The 18,634-nt window shown below is 56.7% G+C and overlaps 5 protein-coding genes across 12 annotated transcripts in view; 4 read left to right on the plus strand and 1 right to left on the minus strand.

The window, feature by feature from the left end:
* The window catches only part of UBAP2 (ubiquitin associated protein 2), a 160,851-nt gene that overhangs the window by 35,755 nt on the left and 106,462 nt on the right, over window positions 1-18,634 (minus strand). The gene's annotated exons all lie outside the window — the stretch shown is intronic.
* Window positions 805-1,389, plus strand: LOC140264322 (interferon type A1/A2-like). Its single transcript, XM_072359994.1, has one exon. The coding sequence runs from the start codon at window positions 805-807 to the stop codon at window positions 1,387-1,389; it is 585 nt and encodes a 194-aa protein (XP_072216095.1).
* Window positions 5,559-6,143, plus strand: LOC140264328 (interferon type A1/A2-like). The gene has a single exon (XM_072360028.1). The coding sequence runs from the start codon at window positions 5,559-5,561 to the stop codon at window positions 6,141-6,143; it is 585 nt and encodes a 194-aa protein (XP_072216129.1).
* On the plus strand, window positions 10,301-10,885 carry LOC140264334 (interferon type A1/A2-like). Its single transcript, XM_072360038.1, has one exon. It carries the CDS (start codon window positions 10,301-10,303, stop codon window positions 10,883-10,885), a length of 585 nt encoding a protein of 194 aa, XP_072216139.1.
* Window positions 14,525-15,277, plus strand: LOC140264258 (interferon type A1/A2-like). The gene has a single exon (XM_072359887.1). The coding sequence runs from the start codon at window positions 14,693-14,695 to the stop codon at window positions 15,275-15,277; it is 585 nt and encodes a 194-aa protein (XP_072215988.1). The 5' UTR covers window positions 14,525-14,692.

Below are 18,634 nucleotides of genomic sequence, written 5' to 3' on the forward strand. Positions count from 1 at the left end.
GTTTCCTCCTTCTCACCAGACGCCACGGGAAGAAAGGAAAAGACCGTGGAGGAAGGCGACGCAATGCCTGACGAGCACCACAGCCACAGGCTCTGCTCGGGAGGATACTTTCCCTTTCTCTTTCTTACTCAACCACAAGCCTTTCCTACATATTCTCAACTGCTTCCGACACGGGCGGCGCTGCCTCCACCGACTGCAACAGCAGCCAGCCCAAAGTTCCTCACGCCGCCGGAAACTACCCAAGGTTCTTCCATCGCGCACCGCTTGTCAGTGCTTTGTGAAAAACAAACAGAAACGATGCACGGAAAGCAAACCACGGGCAACACACTTCTCATTCAAGTCGAAAGACCAAGGCCCATTACGGCATTACGTAAGAAAAGTAGAGTTGAACAGGAAGAGGGATTTCACTGAAGGATACACCACAGCTCTCGCTGCGCGCCTAAGGGAAAGGATGAAAAAAAAAAAAAAAAAAGTATCTGCACAACAGCTGGCCCAGGACATTCCGCCCCCATCACTTTCACATCCCCCTTCCAACCCTTGCTGCCAGCCACCCCACAACACACCACCGGACAAGCATCTCCACCAACTGCCCCACATGCAGCCAAGCCACTTGCTCGCAGACCACAAAAACCAATAGCCAAAAGTGAAAGCCACGGGCAAAACCTTTCGGCAACAGGAAAGCGAGGAAAGGAAAGATGCCACGCCACATAAAGCCGGCACCACAGCAGCACAGAGACCTCTGCCACCACCCGCACCACCACCGAGCCCCACCAGCCTCCTGCACAGCACAACGCCAGTCCCACCATGGCTGTGCCTGCAAGCTCACAGCACCCACGAGGGTACGGCATCCTGCTCCTCACGCTCCTTCTGAAAGCTCTCGCCACCACCGCCTCTGCCTGCAGCCACCTTCGCCCCCAGGACGCCACCTTCTCTCTCGACAGCCTCCAGCTCCTCCGGGACATGAATCCCAGCCCACCCCAGCTATGCCAACAGCACAGTGCACTGCCGTGCTCCTTCAACGACACCATCCCGGACACCAGCAACACCTGGCAAACTGACAAAACCACCCACGACATCCTCCTGGACCTCTTCAAAATCCTCAGCGGCCCCAGCACTCCAGCCCACTGGATCGACAGCCAACGCCAAAGCCTCCTCAGCCAGATCCTGCGCTACACCCAGCGCCTCCAGCAGTGCCTGGCCATCAGCAACACACGCTCCCGGACACGATGGCCTCGCAACCTTAACCTCACCATCAAGAAACACTTCAGCTGCCTCCAAACCTTCCTCAGAGACAACGACTACAGCGCCTGCGCCTGGGACCTCGTCCTCCTGCAAGCTCATGACTGGTTCCTGCACATCAACAACCTCACTAGCAACACGCGCACTTAGCCCCAAACGCACCTCCAACCCTCTTCCTATTTATCTATTTATTCAACTATTTATTCACCTATTTATTCTTTTTATTTATTCCAACAAAATAAAGTTCTCCTTTGCAAAACTGCCTGCAACTGCCTCCTTTCGCTCAATCTCACAAGCCCCTTTCGGGGGCAACCCGCCCCACCATTCTCACACGCACCTTTGAAAACTCACGTACCCGCTTATGTCCCGTGTCAACCCTGACGGTGGGCAGACATCCACCAGTTCAGCACAAAAAGCTGCCAAAGGAGGGACACCCGCGGCAACACGACCGTCCGGTTATGGCTAACAAGCTTGAAGGAATAAGCTGATCACCCCTTTCAGCACAGAAGCTCGACGGTCACTGCGGTACCGCGGTGACGGCTTGTGCCTCAGTCGTGTGAAATCAGCCCCACACTTGACTCGAGTCTTGAGAACCACGATGGAGAACACAAAGGCGGCGTATGACCGCAGGAGTCGACTCTCCACGCAAATCCTGTCACACGTCACCCCGCAGAGAGAAACCCACAAGCTTCAGCTTCTAAGGGGAGGCAGAGCTACCTTGGGGAAGCAGAGAAGAGAAAGGCAGAGACAAGGAAGGAGACAAGAGAGCTAAGAGACGGGAAGCTACAGTCATCTTACTCCACCAAGACGTGGGCGGAGAGGGAGGGGATGCACCTTATTGGCAACCACTCTGCCTCACCTCTGGGTAGACAACCCTGGGACAGCATGCATTTGGATAGCGCTACGTCTTAGTTTCAGCTGGGACAAAATCCTTCCTTCAGAGCGCCTGCCACGATGCGCTGCTTTGGTTCTAGGAGAAAAACAGTGCTGGTAACACACCGACGCTTACTTGTGCTGCCAAGCGGTGCTACACAGGGCCGAGGCCATTGCCAGCAAAAGGCCCGAGGAGCTGGGAGGGAGCAGAACTAGGACAGCTGACTCAAACTGGCCCAAAGGGATATACACCCCCCTACCACACGACATCAACGGAAGCAGTCTTGGGGAGGGTGGGAGTTCAACTCGCGCGCTCTTCCGCTCCTCGCGTGGCTGCAAAGCCGCTCTGCGCCCTGTCAGAAAAGTCACAGCTGTCAGGCAAAGTCCCCGGTGACTGCAAAGAAGGAAACATCCCTCCCCGTTTTAAGAAACGGAGGAAGAAACACATCAGGAACCACAGGCCAGTGAGCCTCACCTCTGCGCCTAGGAAGATCACAGAGCAGATCTGCCAGGAACAGAGGGACGAGCAGGAGACCCCAGACAGCCCGCACGGCTACACCAAGGGCACATCGTGCCTGACTAACCGGGTGGCCTCCTACGATGGAATGACCGCATCGCTGCACAAGGGGAAGGCAACCCATGTCGTCTATTATGCCGACTTCTGCAAGGCTTGCCCCGCACCTGTATCACTAAACTGGACAGACGTGGGCTCAAAGGGTGAGCTATTCGCTGGATGAGGAATGGGCTCCATGGTCGCGGCCTGGGGGCTGCTGTCAATGGCTCTACGCCCAGGCGGAGGCCGGACACGAGCGGCGTCCCGCAGGGTCCGTCCCGGGGCCACTGCTCTTCAACATCTTCATCGGCAACACAGGTGACGGAATCCACTGCACCCTCAGCAAGTTTGCAGACTTCACGCCCCAAGCTGAGCCGTGCAGCTGATACGGCAGAAGGAACGGAGCCCATCCAAACGGACCTCGGCAAATGCAAACCCACCTGGGCCCATGAATACCCAATGAGGTTCAACAAAGTCAAGTGCAAGGTGTCGCGCTTGGGCAGGGACAACGCCAGATCCCTACACAGCATGACAGATCAACACCTTGAGGGCAGCCCTGCCCAGAAGGTCTTACCTCATTGCAGCCTTTCAATACCTGAAGGGAACATACTCCCAGGAGGGGAGCAAACTCTTCGAAAGGGCTGATAATAGCAGGACTAGGGGAAATGGTTTTATGTTAAAAGAGGGAAGATTTAGGTTGGATGTTAGGGGGAAGTTCTTTACTAGGAGAGTGGTTAGGTCCTGGAACAGGCTGCCCAGGGAGGTTGTGGATGCCCCATCCTTGGAGGTGTTCAAGACCAGGTTGGACGGGGCTCTGGGCAACCTGATCTAGTAAAGGCGTATGTTTGGTGGCCCTGCTAGGCAGGGCGGTTGGAACTACACGATCCTTGAGGTCCCTTCCAACCCAGGAGATTCTGTGATTCTGTGATCTGTGATTACGGGCTCTGGTAGATGAAAAACTTCACACGGGCTAGCAGCGAGCACCTGCGGCCCGCAAGGCCGACCGCATACTGGCCTGCATCAACAGGAGCGGCCAGCAGGGTGACGGAGGTGACTGTCCCCCACCACCACCACTCTCCTCTGCCCTCGCAACACCCCGTCTGGAGTAATGCGTCCAGGTCCAGGGCCCCCAGCCCAGGAAAGACGGGCAGACTTTGCTGAGAGGGCAACAAGAGCAGGGCCACAAGGACGACCAGAGGGCTCGAGCACTTCTCCTACAAAGACAAGCTGAGGGAGCTCTGCCTCTTCCATCTGGACAAGACCAAGCACCAGGGAGACCACGTAGCAGCCTGCCAGCACTTAAAGGGTTGTCTGTCATACACAGGAGGGAAATCAACTTTGCACACGGGTAGATAGTGATAGAACACGGCTTCAAATGAAAGAGATCATGGTCAGACGCCACGGGGAGACGGACGGAGGTCAGGCACCACCACGCCATGCCCAGGGAAGATTCTGGATCCCCCATTCCCGGAGGGGTTCGAGGTCAGGCTGGATGCAGCACTGGGAAGCCTGCTCTACAGCTTGAGTTCTGCGGTCGGCAACCGCGCCCGCAGCAGTGAGTGGCAACGAGGTGACCTCCGAGGCCCCTTCCAAAGCAAGCCATTCTTTGATTCAAAGGGGGCCTACGGGACACCCGGAGTGGGAAAAGTAAACACGGACTGCCATGGCAGGACAAGGGCCAATGCCTTTCAACTAAAAGGCGGGAGGCTCGCATTAGATGTTAGCAAGAGACTTTGTCCTCCAAGGGGCGCAGGAGCGCAGGATAAGGTCACCCAGAGAAACCGAGAACGCCCCGACACTGGAAGCCTCTCACAGCACGCCGGATGGGGTTCTGGGCAACCCACTCCAGTGGAAGGCAGCCCGGCCCACGGAAAGAGGGCGTTGGAAGTGCACGGTAGTTGAGGGACCCCCAACCCAAACCACCCTCTCATTCTGCCATCTCCTCGAGTCTCCTCATCCTCAAAAGGTGCTTAATAGCTACAGCGCAGGGCTCAGCTCCATCACGTTTGCGCACTCCTCCTGGACAGCTACAAACCTTCGGCCTTTGCAATGCAAGATCCATGGTTTACAACTACCCTCCTGCTGCTGCGTTTCCTCCTTCTCACCAGACGCCACGGGAAGAAAGGAAAAGACCGTGGAGGAAGGCGACGCAATGCCTGACGAGCACCACAGCCACAGGCTCTGCTCGGGAGGATACTTTCCCTTTCTCTTTCTTACTCAACCACAAGCCTTTCCTACATATTCTCAACTGCTTCCGACACGGGCGGCGCTGCCTCCACCGACTGCAACAGCAGCCAGCCCAAAGTTCCTCACGCCGCCGGAAACTACCCAAGGTTCTTCCATCGCGCACCGCTTGTCAGTGCTTTGTGAAAAACAAACAGAAACGATGCACGGAAAGCAAACCACGGGCAACACACTTCTCATTCAAGTCGAAAGACCAAGGCCCATTACGGCATTACGTAAGAAAAGTAGAGTTGAACAGGAAGAGGGATTTCACTGAAGGATACACCACAGCTCTCGCTGCGCGCCTAAGGGAAAGGATGAAAAAAAAAAAAAAAAAAGTATCTGCACAACAGCTGGCCCAGGACATTCCGCCCCCATCACTTTCACATCCCCCTTCCAACCCTTGCTGCCAGCCACCCCACAACACACCACCGGACAAGCATCTCCACCAACTGCCCCACATGCAGCCAAGCCACTTGCTCGCAGACCACAAAAACCAATAGCCAAAAGTGAAAGCCACGGGCAAAACCTTTCGGCAACAGGAAAGCGAGGAAAGGAAAGATGCCACGCCACATAAAGCCGGCACCACAGCAGCACAGAGACCTCTGCCACCACCCGCACCACCACCGAGCCCCACCAGCCTCCTGCACAGCACAACGCCAGTCCCACCATGGCTGTGCCTGCAAGCTCACAGCACCCACGAGGGTACGGCATCCTGCTCCTCACGCTCCTTCTGAAAGCTCTCGCCACCACCGCCTCTGCCTGCAGCCACCTTCGCCCCCAGGACGCCACCTTCTCTCTCGACAGCCTCCAGCTCCTCCGGGACATGAATCCCAGCCCACCCCAGCTATGCCAACAGCACAGTGCACTGCCGTGCTCCTTCAACGACACCATCCCGGACACCAGCAACACCTGGCAAACTGACAAAACCACCCACGACATCCTCCTGGACCTCTTCAAAATCCTCAGCGGCCCCAGCACTCCAGCCCACTGGATCGACAGCCAACGCCAAAGCCTCCTCAGCCAGATCCTGCGCTACACCCAGCGCCTCCAGCAGTGCCTGGCCATCAGCAACACACGCTCCCGGACACGATGGCCTCGCAACCTTAACCTCACCATCAAGAAACACTTCAGCTGCCTCCAAACCTTCCTCAGAGACAACGACTACAGCGCCTGCGCCTGGGACCTCGTCCTCCTGCAAGCTCGTGACTGGTTCCTGCACATCAACAACCTCACTAGCAACACGCGCACTTAGCCCCAAACGCACCTCCAACCCTCTTCCTATTTATCTATTTATTCAACTATTTATTCACCTATTTATTCTTTTTATTTATTCCAACAAAATAAAGTTCTCCTTTGCAAAACTGCCTGCAACTGCCTCCTTTCGCTCAATCTCACAAGCCCCTTTCGGGGGCAACCCGCCCCACCATTCTCACACGCACCTTTGAAAACTCACGTACCCGCTTATGTCCCGTGTCAACCCTGACGGTGGGCAGACATCCACCAGTTCAGCACAAAAAGCTGCCAAAGGAGGGACACCCGCGGCAACACGACCGTCCGGTTATGGCTAACAAGCTTGAAGGAATAAGCTGATCACCCCTTTCAGCACAGAAGCTCGACGGTCACTGCGGTACCGCGGTGACGGCTTGTGCCTCAGTCGTGTGAAATCAGCCCCACACTTGACTCGAGTCTTGAGAACCACGATGGAGAACACAAAGGCGGCGTATGACCGCAGGAGTCGACTCTCCACGCAAATCCTGTCACACGTCACCCCGCAGAGAGAAACCCACAAGCTTCAGCTTCTAAGGGGAGGCAGAGCTACCTTGGGGAAGCAGAGAAGAGAAAGGCAGAGACAAGGAAGGAGACAAGAGAGCTAAGAGACGGGAAGCTACAGTCATCTTACTCCACCAAGACGTGGGCGGAGAGGGAGGGGATGCACCTTATTGGCAACCACTCTGCCTCACCTCTGGGTAGACAACCCTGGGACAGCATGCATTTGGATAGCGCTACGTCTTAGTTTCAGCTGGGACAAAATCCTTCCTTCAGAGCGCCTGCCACGATGCGCTGCTTTGGTTCTAGGAGAAAAACAGTGCTGGTAACACACCGACGCTTACTTGTGCTGCCAAGCGGTGCTACACAGGGCCGAGGCCATTGCCAGCAAAAGGCCCGAGGAGCTGGGAGGGAGCAGAACTAGGACAGCTGACTCAAACTGGCCCAAAGGGATATACACCCCCCTACCACACGACATCAACGGAAGCAGTCTTGGGGAGGGTGGGAGTTCAACTCGCGCGCTCTTCCGCTCCTCGCGTGGCTGCAAAGCCGCTCTGCGCCCTGTCAGAAAAGTCACAGCTGTCAGGCAAAGTCCCCGGTGACTGCAAAGAAGGAAACATCCCTCCCCGTTTTAAGAAACGGAGGAAGAAACACATCAGGAACCACAGGCCAGTGAGCCTCACCTCTGCGCCTAGGAAGATCACAGAGCAGATCTGCCAGGAACAGAGGGACGAGCAGGAGACCCCAGACAGCCCGCACGGCTACACCAAGGGCACATCGTGCCTGACTAACCGGGTGGCCTCCTACGATGGAATGACCGCATCGCTGCACAAGGGGAAGGCAACCCATGTCGTCTATTATGCCGACTTCTGCAAGGCTTGCCCCGCACCTGTATCACTAAACTGGACAGACGTGGGCTCAAAGGGTGGATGAGGAATGGGCTCCATGGTCGCGGCCTGGGGGCTGCTGTCAATGGCTCTACGCCCAGGCGGAGGCCGGACACGAGCGGCGTCCCGCAGGGTCCGTCCCGGGGCCACTGCTCTTCAACATCTTCATCGGCAACACAGGTGACGGAATCCACTGCACCCTCAGCAAGTTTGCAGATTTCACGCCCCAAGCTGAGCCGTGCAGCTGATACGGCAGAAGGAACGGAGCCCATCCAAACGGACCTCGGCAAATGCAAACCCACCTGGGCCCATGAATACCCAATGAGGTTCAACAAAGTCAAGTGCAAGGTGTCGCGCTTGGGCAGGGACAACGCCAGATCCCTACACAGCATGACAGATCAACACCTTGAGGGCAGCCCTGCCCAGAAGGTCTTACCTCATTGCAGCCTTTCAATACCTGAAGGGAACATACTCCCAGGAGGGGAGCAAACTCTTCGAAAGGGCTGATAATAGCAGGACTAGGGGAAATGGTTTTATGTTAAAAGAGGGAAGATTTAGGTTGGATGTTAGGGGGAAGTTCTTTACTAGGAGAGTGGTTAGGTCCTGGAACAGGCTGCCCAGGGAGGTTGTGGATGCCCCATCCTTGGAGGTGTTCAAGACCAGGTTGGACGGGGCTCTGGGCAACCTGATCTAGTAAAGGCGTATGTTTGGTGGCCCTGCTAGGCAGGGCGGTTGGAACTACACGATCCTTGAGGTCCCTTCCAACCCAGGAGATTCTGTGATTCTGTGATCTGTGATTACGGGCTCTGGTAGATGAAAAACTTCACACGGGCTAGCAGCGAGCACCTGCGGCCCGCAAGGCCGACCGCATACTGGCCTGCATCAACAGGAGCGGCCAGCAGGGTGACGGAGGTGACTGTCCCCCACCACCACCACTCTCCTCTGCCCTCGCAACACCCCGTCTGGAGTAATGCGTCCAGGTCCAGGGCCCCCAGCCCAGGAAAGACGGGCAGACTTTGCTGAGAGGGCAACAAGAGCAGGGCCACAAGGACGACCAGAGGGCTCGAGCACTTCTCCTACAAAGACAAGCTGAGGGAGCTCTGCCTCTTCAGTCTGGACAAGACCAAGCACCAGGGAGACCACGTAGCAGCCTGCCAGCACTTAAAGGGTTGTCTGTCATACACAGGAGGGAAATCAACTTTGCACACGGGTAGATAGTGATAGAACACGGCTTCAAATGAAAGAGATCATGGTCAGACGCCACGGGGAGACGGACGGAGGTCAGGCACCACCACGCCATGCCCAGGGAAGATTCTGGATCCCCCATTCCCGGAGGGGTTCGAGGCCAGGCTGGATGCAGCACTGGGAAGCCTGCTCTACAGCTTGAGTTCTGCGGTCGGCAACCGCGCCCGCAGCAGTGAGTGGCAACGAGGTGACCTCCGAGGCCCCTTCCAAAGCAAGCCATTCTTTGATTCAAAGGGGGCCTACGGGACACCCGGAGTGGGAAAAGTAAACACGGACTGCCATGGCAGGACAAGGGCCAATGCCTTTCAACTAAAAGGCGGGAGGCTCGCATTAGATGTTAGCAAGAGACTTTGTCCTCCAAGGGGCGCAGGAGCGCAGGATAAGGTCACCCAGAGAAACCGAGAACGCCCCGACACTGGAAGCCTCTCACAGCACGCCGGATGGGGTTCTGGGCAACCCACTCCAGTGGAAGGCAGCCCGGCCCACGGAAAGAGGGCGTTGGAAGTGCACGGTAGTTGAGGGACCCCCAACCCAAACCACCCTCTCATTCTGCCATCTCCTCGAGTCTCCTCATCCTCAAAAGGTGCTTAATAGCTACAGCGCAGGGCTCAGCTCCATCACGTTTGCGCACTCCTCCTGGACAGCTACAAACCTTCGGCCTTTGCAATGCAAGATCCATGGTTTACAACTACCCTCCTGCTGCTGCGTTTCCTCCTTCTCACCAGACGCCACGGGAAGAAAGGAAAAGACCGTGGAGGAAGGCGACGCAATGCCTGACGAGCACCACAGCCACAGGCTCTGCTCGGGAGGATACTTTCCCTTTCTCTTTCTTACTCAACCACAAGCCTTTCCTACATATTCTCAACTGCTTCCGACACGGGCGGCGCTGCCTCCACCGACTGCAACAGCAGCCAGCCCAAAGTTCCTCACGCCGCCGGAAACTACCCAAGGTTCTTCCATCGCGCACCGCTTGTCAGTGCTTTGTGAAAAACAAACAGAAACGATGCACGGAAAGCAAACCACGGGCAACACACTTCTCATTCAAGTCGAAAGACCAAGGCCCATTACGGCATTACGTAAGAAAAGTAGAGTTGAACAGGAAGAGGGATTTCACTGAAGGATACACCACAGCTCTCGCTGCGCGCCTAAGGGAAAGGATGAAAAAAAAAAAAAAAAAAGTATCTGCACAACAGCTGGCCCAGGACATTCCGCCCCCATCACTTTCACATCCCCCTTCCAACCCTTGCTGCCAGCCACCCCACAACACACCACCGGACAAGCATCTCCACCAACTGCCCCACATGCAGCCAAGCCACTTGCTCGCAGACCACAAAAACCAATAGCCAAAAGTGAAAGCCACGGGCAAAACCTTTCGGCAACAGGAAAGCGAGGAAAGGAAAGATGCCACGCCACATAAAGCCGGCACCACAGCAGCACAGAGACCTCTGCCACCACCCGCACCACCACCGAGCCCCACCAGCCTCCTGCACAGCACAACGCCAGTCCCACCATGGCTGTGCCTGCAAGCTCACAGCACCCACGAGGGTACGGCATCCTGCTCCTCACGCTCCTTCTGAAAGCTCTCGCCACCACCGCCTCTGCCTGCAGCCACCTTCGCCCCCAGGACGCCACCTTCTCTCTCGACAGCCTCCAGCTCCTCCGGGACATGAATCCCAGCCCACCCCAGCTATGCCAACAGCACAGTGCACTGCCGTGCTCCTTCAACGACACCATCCCGGACACCAGCAACACCTGGCAAACTGACAAAACCACCCACGACATCCTCCTGGACCTCTTCAAAATCCTCAGCGGCCCCAGCACTCCAGCCCACTGGATCGACAGCCAACGCCAAAGCCTCCTCAGCCAGATCCTGCGCTACACCCAGCGCCTCCAGCAGTGCCTGGCCATCAGCAACACACGCTCCCGGACACGATGGCCTCGCAACCTTAACCTCACCATCAAGAAACACTTCAGCTGCCTCCAAACCTTCCTCAGAGACAACGACTACAGCGCCTGCGCCTGGGACCTCGTCCTCCTGCAAGCTCATGACTGGTTCCTGCACATCAACAACCTCACTAGCAACACGCGCACTTAGCCCCAAACGCACCTCCAACCCTCTTCCTATTTATCTATTTATTCAACTATTTATTCACCTATTTATTCTTTTTATTTATTCCAACAAAATAAAGTTCTCCTTTGCAAAACTGCCTGCAACTGCCTCCTTTCGCTCAATCTCACAAGCCCCTTTCGGGGGCAACCCGCCCCACCATTCTCACACGCACCTTTGAAAACTCACGTACCCGCTTATGTCCCGTGTCAACCCTGACGGTGGGCAGACATCCACCAGTTCAGCACAAAAAGCTGCCAAAGGAGGGACACCCGCGGCAACACGACCGTCCGGTTATGGCTAACAAGCTTGAAGGAATAAGCTGATCACCCCTTTCAGCACAGAAGCTCGACGGTCACTGCGGTACCGCGGTGACGGCTTGTGCCTCAGTCGTGTGAAATCAGCCCCACACTTGACTCGAGTCTTGAGAACCACGATGGAGAACACAAAGGCGGCGTATGACCGCAGGAGTCGACTCTCCACGCAAATCCTGTCACACGTCACCCCGCAGAGAGAAACCCACAAGCTTCAGCTTCTAAGGGGAGGCAGAGCTACCTTGGGGAAGCAGAGAAGAGAAAGGCAGAGACAAGGAAGGAGACAAGAGAGCTAAGAGACGGGAAGCTACAGTCATCTTACTCCACCAAGACGTGGGCGGAGAGGGAGGGGATGCACCTTATTGGCAACCACTCTGCCTCACCTCTGGGTAGACAACCCTGGGACAGCATGCATTTGGATAGCGCTACGTCTTAGTTTCAGCTGGGACAAAATCCTTCCTTCAGAGCGCCTGCCACGATGCGCTGCTTTGGTTCTAGGAGAAAAACAGTGCTGGTAACACACCGACGCTTACTTGTGCTGCCAAGCGGTGCTACACAGGGCCGAGGCCATTGCCAGCAAAAGGCCCGAGGAGCTGGGAGGGAGCAGAACTAGGACAGCTGACTCAAACTGGCCCAAAGGGATATACACCCCCCTACCACACGACATCAACGGAAGCAGTCTTGGGGAGGGTGGGAGTTCAACTCGCGCGCTCTTCCGCTCCTCGCGTGGCTGCAAAGCCGCTCTGCGCCCTGTCAGAAAAGTCACAGCTGTCAGGCAAAGTCCCCGGTGACTGCAAAGAAGGAAACATCCCTCCCCGTTTTAAGAAACGGAGGAAGAAACACATCAGGAACCACAGGCCAGTGAGCCTCACCTCTGCGCCTAGGAAGATCACAGAGCAGATCTGCCAGGAACAGAGGGACGAGCAGGAGACCCCAGACAGCCCGCACGGCTACACCAAGGGCACATCGTGCCTGACTAACCGGGTGGCCTCCTACGATGGAATGACCGCATCGCTGCACAAGGGGAAGGCAACCCATGTCGTCTATTATGCCGACTTCTGCAAGGCTTGCCCCGCACCCGTATCACTAAACTGGACAGACGTGGGCTCAAAGGGTGAGCTATTTGCTGGATGAGGAATGGGCTCCATGGTCGCGGCCTGGGGGCTGCTGTCAATGGCTCTACGTCCAGGCGGAGGCCGGACACGAGCGGCGTCCCGCAGGGTCCGTCCCGGGGCCACTGCTCTTCAATATCTTCATCGGCAACACAGGTGACGGAATCCACTGCACCCTCAGCAAGTTTGCAGACTTCACGCCCCAAGCTGAGCCGTGCAGCTGATACGGCAGAAGGAACGGAGCCCATCCAAATGGACCTCGGCAAATGCAAACCCACCTGGGCCCATGAATACCCAATGAGGTTCAACAAAGTCAAGTGCAAGGTGTCGCGCTTGGGCGGGGACAACGCCAGATCCCTACACAGCATGACAGATCAACACCTTGAGGGCAGCCCTGCCCAGAAGGTCTTACGGGCTCTGGTAGATGAAAAACTTCACACGGGCTAGCAGCGAGCACCTGCGGCCCGCAAGGCCAACCGCATACTGGCCTGCATCGACAGGAGCGGCCAGCAGGGTGACGGAGGTGACTGTCCCCCACCACCACCACTCTCCTCTGCCCTCGCAACACCCCGTCTGGAGTAATGCGTCCAGGTCCAGGGCCCCCAGCCCAGGAAAGACGGGCAGACTTTGCTGAGAGGGCAACAAGAGCAGGGCCACAAGGACGACCAGAGGGCTCGAGCACTTCTCCTACAAAGACAAGCTGAGGGAGCTCTGCCTCTTCCATCTGGACAAGACCAAGCACCAGGGAGACCACGTAGCAGCCTGCCAGCACTTAAAGGGATGTCTGTCATACACAGGAGGGAAATCAACTTCGCACACGGGTAGATAGTGATAGAACACGGCTTCAAATGAAAGAGATCATGGTCAGACCCCACGGGGAGACGGACGGAGGTCAGGCACCACCACGCCATGCCCAGGGAAGATTCTGGATCCCCCATTCCCGGAGGGGTTCGAGGCCAGGCTGGATGCAGCACTGGGAAGCCTGCTCTACAGCTTGAGTTCTGCGGTCGGCAACCGCACCCGCAGCAGTGAGTGGCAACAAGGTGACCTCCGAGGCCCCTTCCAAAGCAAGCCATTCTTTGATTCAAAGGGGGCCTACGGGACACCCGGAGTGGGAAAAGTAAACACGGACTGCCATGGCAGGACAAGGGCCAATGCCTTTCAACTAAAAGGCGGGAGGCTCGCATTAGACGTTAGCAAGAGACTTTGTCCTCCAAGGGGCGCAGGAGCGCAGGATAAGGTCACCCAGAGAAACCGAGAACGCCCCGACACTGGAAGCCTCTCACAGCATGCCGGATGGGGCTCTGGGCAACCCGCTCCAGTGGAAGGCAGCCCGGCCCACGGAAAGTGGGCGTTGGAAGTGCACGGTAGTTGAGGGACCCCCAACCCAAACCACCCTCTCATTCTGCCATCTCCTCGAGTCTCCTCATCCTCAAAAGGTGCTTAATAGCTACAGCGCAGGGCTCAGCTCCATCACATTTGCGCACTCCTCCTGGACAGCGACAAACCTTCGGCCTTTGCAATGCAAGATCCATGGTTTACAACTACCCTCCTGCTGCTGCGTTTCCTTCTTCTCACCAGACACCACGGGAAGAAAGGAAAAGACCGTGGAGGAAGGCGACGCAATGCCTGACGAGCACCACAGCCACAGGCTCTGCTCGGGAGGATACTTTCCCTTTCTCTTTCTTCCTCAACCACAAGCCTTTCCTACATATTCTCAACTGCTTCCGACACGGGCGGCGCTGCCTCCACCGACTGCAACAGCAGCCAGCCCAAAGTTCCTCACGCTGCCGGAAACTACCCAAGGTTCTTCCATCGCGCACCGCTTGTCAGTGCTTTGTGAAAAACAAACAGAAACGATGCACGGAAAGCAAACCACGGGCAACACACTTCTCATTCAAGTCGAAAGACCAAGGCCCATTACGGCATTACGGCATTACGTAAGAAAAGTAGAGTTGAACAGGAAGAGGGATTTCACTGAAGGATACACCACAGCTCTCGCTGCGCGCCTAAGGGAAAGGATGAAAAAAAAAAAAAGTATCTGCACAACAGCTGGCCCAGGACATTCCGCCCCCATCACTTTCACATCCCCCTTCCAACCCTTGCTGCCAGCCACCCCACAACACACCGCCGGACAAGCATCTCCACCAACTGCCCCACATGCAGCCAAGCCACTTGCTCGCAGACCACAAAAACCAATAGCCAAAAGTGAAAGCCACGGGCAAAACCTCTCGGCAACAGGAAAGCGAGGAAAGGAAAGATGCCATGCCACATAAAGCCGGCACCACAGCAGCACACAGACCGCTGCCACCACCCGCACCACCACCGAGCCCCACCAGCCTCCTGCACAGCACAACGCCAGTCCCACCATGGCTGTGCCTGCAAGCTCACAGCACCCACGAGGGTACGGCATCCTGCTCCTCACGCTCCTTCTGAAAGCTCTCGCCACCACCGCCTCTGCCTGCAGCCACCTTCGCCCCCAGGACGCCACCTTCTCTCTCGACAGCCTCCAGCTCCTCCGGGACATGAATCCCAGCCCACCCCAGCTGTGCCCACAGCACAGTGCACCGCCTTGCTCCTTCAACGACACCATCCCGGACACCAGCAACACCCGGCAAGCCGACAAAACCACCCACGACATCCTCCTGCACCTCTTCAAAATCCTCAGCGGCCCCAGCACTCCAGCCCACTGGATCGACAGCCAACGCCAAAGCCTCCTCAGCCAGATCCTGCGCTACACCCAGCGCCTCCAGCAGTGCCTGGCCATCAGCAACACGCGCTCCCGGACACGATGGCCTCGCAACCTTCACCTCACCATCGACAAACACTTCAGCTGCCTCCAAAACTTCCTCAGTGACAACGACTACAGCGCCTGCGCCTGGGACCTCGTCCTCCTGCAAGCTCGTAACTGGTTCCAGCACATCCACAACCTCACAGGCAACACGCGCACTTAGCCCCAAACGCACCTCCAACCCTCTTCCTATTTATCTATTTATTCAACTATTTATACAAAACGCTATTTATTCACCTATTTATTCTTTTTATTTATTCCAACAAAATAAAGTTCTCCTTTGCAAAACTGCCTGCAACTGCCTCCTTTCGCTCAATCTCACAAGCCCCTTTCGGGGGCAACCCGCCCCACCATTCTCACACGCACCTTTGAAAACTCGCGTACCCGCTTACGTCCCGCGTCAACCCTGACGGTGGGCAGACATCCACCAGTTCAGCACAAAAAGCTGCCAAAGGAGGGACACCCGCGGCAACACGACCGTCCGGTTATGGCTAACAAGCTTGAAGGAATAAGCTGATCACCCCTTTCAGCACAGAAGCTCGACGGTCACTGCGGTACCGCGGTGACGGCTTGTCCCTCAGTCGTGTGAAATCAGCCCCACACTTGACTCGAGTCTTGAGAACCACGATGGAGAACACAAAGGCGGCGTATGACCGCAGGAGTCGACTCTCCACGCAAATCCTGTCACACGTCACCCCGCAGAGAGAAACCCACAAGCTTCAGCTTCTAAGGGGAGGCAGAGCTACCTTGGGGAAGCAGAGAAGAGAAAGGCAGAGACAAGGAAGGAGACAAGAGAGCTAAGAGACGGGAAGCTACAGTCATCTTACTCCACCAAGACGTGGGCGGAGAGGGAGGGGATGCACCTTATTGGCAACCACTCTGCCTCACCTCTGGGTAGACAACCCTGGGACAGCATGCATTTGGATAGCGCTACGTCTTAGTTTCAGCTGGGACAAAATCCTTCCTTCAGAGCGCCTGCCACGATGCGCTGCTTTGGTTCTAGGAGAAAAACAGTGCTGGTAACACACCGACGCTTACTTGTGCTGCCAAGCGGTGCTACACAGGGCCGAGGCCATTGCCAGCAAAAGGCCCGAGGAGCTGGGAGGGAGCAGAACTAGGACAGCTGACTCAAACTGGCCCAAAGGGATATACACCCCCCTACCACACGACATCAACGGAAGCAGTCTTGGGGAGGGTGGGAGTTCAACTCGCGCGCTCTTCCGCTCCTCGCGTGGCTGCAAAGCCGCTCTGCGCCCTGTCAGAAAAGTCACAGCTGTCAGGCAAAGTCCCCGGTGACTGCAAAGAAGGAAACATCCCTCCCCGTTTTAAGAAACGGAGGAAGAAACACATCAGGAACCACAGGCCAGTGAGCCTCACCTCTGCGCCTAGGAAGATCACAGAGCAGATCTGCCAGGAACAGAGGGACGAGCAGGAGACCCCAGACAGCCCGCACGGCTACACCAAGGGCACATCGTGCCTGACTAACCGGGTGGCCTCCTACGATGGAATGACCGCATCGCTGCACAAGGGGAAGGCAACCCATGTCGTCTATTATGCCGACTTCTGCAAGGCTTGCCCCGCACCCGTATCACTAAACTGGACAGACGTGGGCTCAAAGGGTGAGCTATTTGCTGGATGAGGAATGGGCTCCATGGTCGCGGCCTGGGGGCTGCTGTCAATGGCTCTACGCCCAGGCGGAGGCCGGACACGAGCGGCGTCCCGCAGGGTCCGTCCCGGGGCCACTGCTCTTCAATATCTTCATCGGCAACACAGGTGACGGAATCCACTGCACCCTCAGCAAGTTTGCAGACTTCACGCCCCAAGCTGAGCCGTGCAGCTGATACGGCAGAAGGAACGGAGCCCATCCAAATGGACCTCGGCAAATGCAAACCCACCTGGGCCCATGAATACCCAATGAGGTTCAACAAAGTCAAGTGCAAGGTGTCGCGCTTGGGCGGGGACAACGCCAGATCCCTACACAGCATGACAGATCAACACCTTGAGGGCAGCCCTGCCCAGAAGGTCTTACGGGCTCTGGTAGATGAAAAACTTCACACGGGCTAGCAGCGAGCACCTGCGGCCCGCAAGGCCAACCGCATACTGGCCTGCATCGACAGGAGCGGCCAGCAGGGTGACGGAGGTGACTGTCCCCCACCACCACCACTCTCCTCTGCCCTCGCAACACCCCGTCTGGAGTAATGCGTCCAGGTCCAGGGCCCCCAGCCCAGGAAAGACGGGCAGACTTTGCTGAGAGGGCAACAAGAGCAGGGCCACAAGGACGACCAGAGGGCTCGAGCACTTCTCCTACAAAGACAAGCTGAGGGAGCTCTGCCTCTTCCATCTGGACAAGACCAAGCACCAGGGAGACCACGTAGCAGCCTGCCAGCACTTAAAGGGATGTCTGTCATACACAGGAGGGAAATCAACTTTGCACACGGGTAGATAGTGATAGAACACGGCTTCAAATGAAAGAGATCATGGTCAGACCCCACGGGGAGACGGACGGAGGTCAGGCACCACCACGCCATGCCCAGGGAAGATTCTGGATCCCCCATTCCCGGAGGGGTTCGAGGCCAGGCTGGATGCAGCACTGGGAAGCCTGCTCTACAGCTTGAGTTCTGCGGTCGGCAACCGCACCCGCAGCAGTGAGTGGCAACAAGGTGACCTCCGAGGCCCCTTCCAAAGCAAGCCATTCTTTGATTCAAAGGGGGCCTACGGGACACCCGGAGTGGGAAAAGTAAACACGGACTGCCATGGCAGGACAAGGGCCAATGCCTTTCAACTAAAAGGCGGGAGGCTCGCATTAGACGTTAGCAAGAGACTTTGTCCTCCAAGGGGCGCAGGAGCGCAGGATAAGGTCACCCAGAGAAACCGAGAACGCCCCGACACTGGAAGCCTCTCACAGCATGCCGGATGGGGCTCTGGGCAACCCGCTCCAGTGGAAGGCAGCCCGGCCCACGGAAAGTGGGCGTTGGAAGTGCACGGTAGTTGAGGGACCCCCAACCCAAACCACCCTCTCATTCTGCCATCTCCTCGAGTCTCCTCATCCTCAAAAGGTGCTTAATAGCTACAGCGCAGGGCTCAGCTCCATCACGTTTGCGCACTCCTCCTGGACAGCGACAAACCTTCGGCCTTTGCAATGCAAGATCCATGGTTTACAACTACCCTCCTGCTGCTGCGTTTCCTTCTTCTCACCAGACACCACGGGAAGAAAGGAAAAGACCGTGGAGGAAGGCGACGCAATGCCTGACGAGCACCACAGCCACAGGCTCTGCTCGGGAGGATACTTTCCCTTTCTCTTTCTTACTCAACCACAAGCCTTTCCTACATATTCTCAACTGCTTCCGACACGGGCGGCGCTGCCTCCACCGACTGCAACAGCAGCCAGCCCAAAGTTCCTCACGCTGCCGGAAACTACCCAAGGTTCTTCCATCGCGCACCGCTTGTCAGTGCTTTGTGAAAAACAAACAGAAACGATGCACGGAAAGCAAACCACGGGCAACACACTTCTCATTCAAGT

The sequence above is a fragment of the Excalfactoria chinensis genome, chromosome Z (genome assembly GCF_039878825.1).
Source record: "Excalfactoria chinensis isolate bCotChi1 chromosome Z, bCotChi1.hap2, whole genome shotgun sequence".
NCBI lineage: Eukaryota > Metazoa > Chordata > Aves > Galliformes > Phasianidae > Excalfactoria > Excalfactoria chinensis.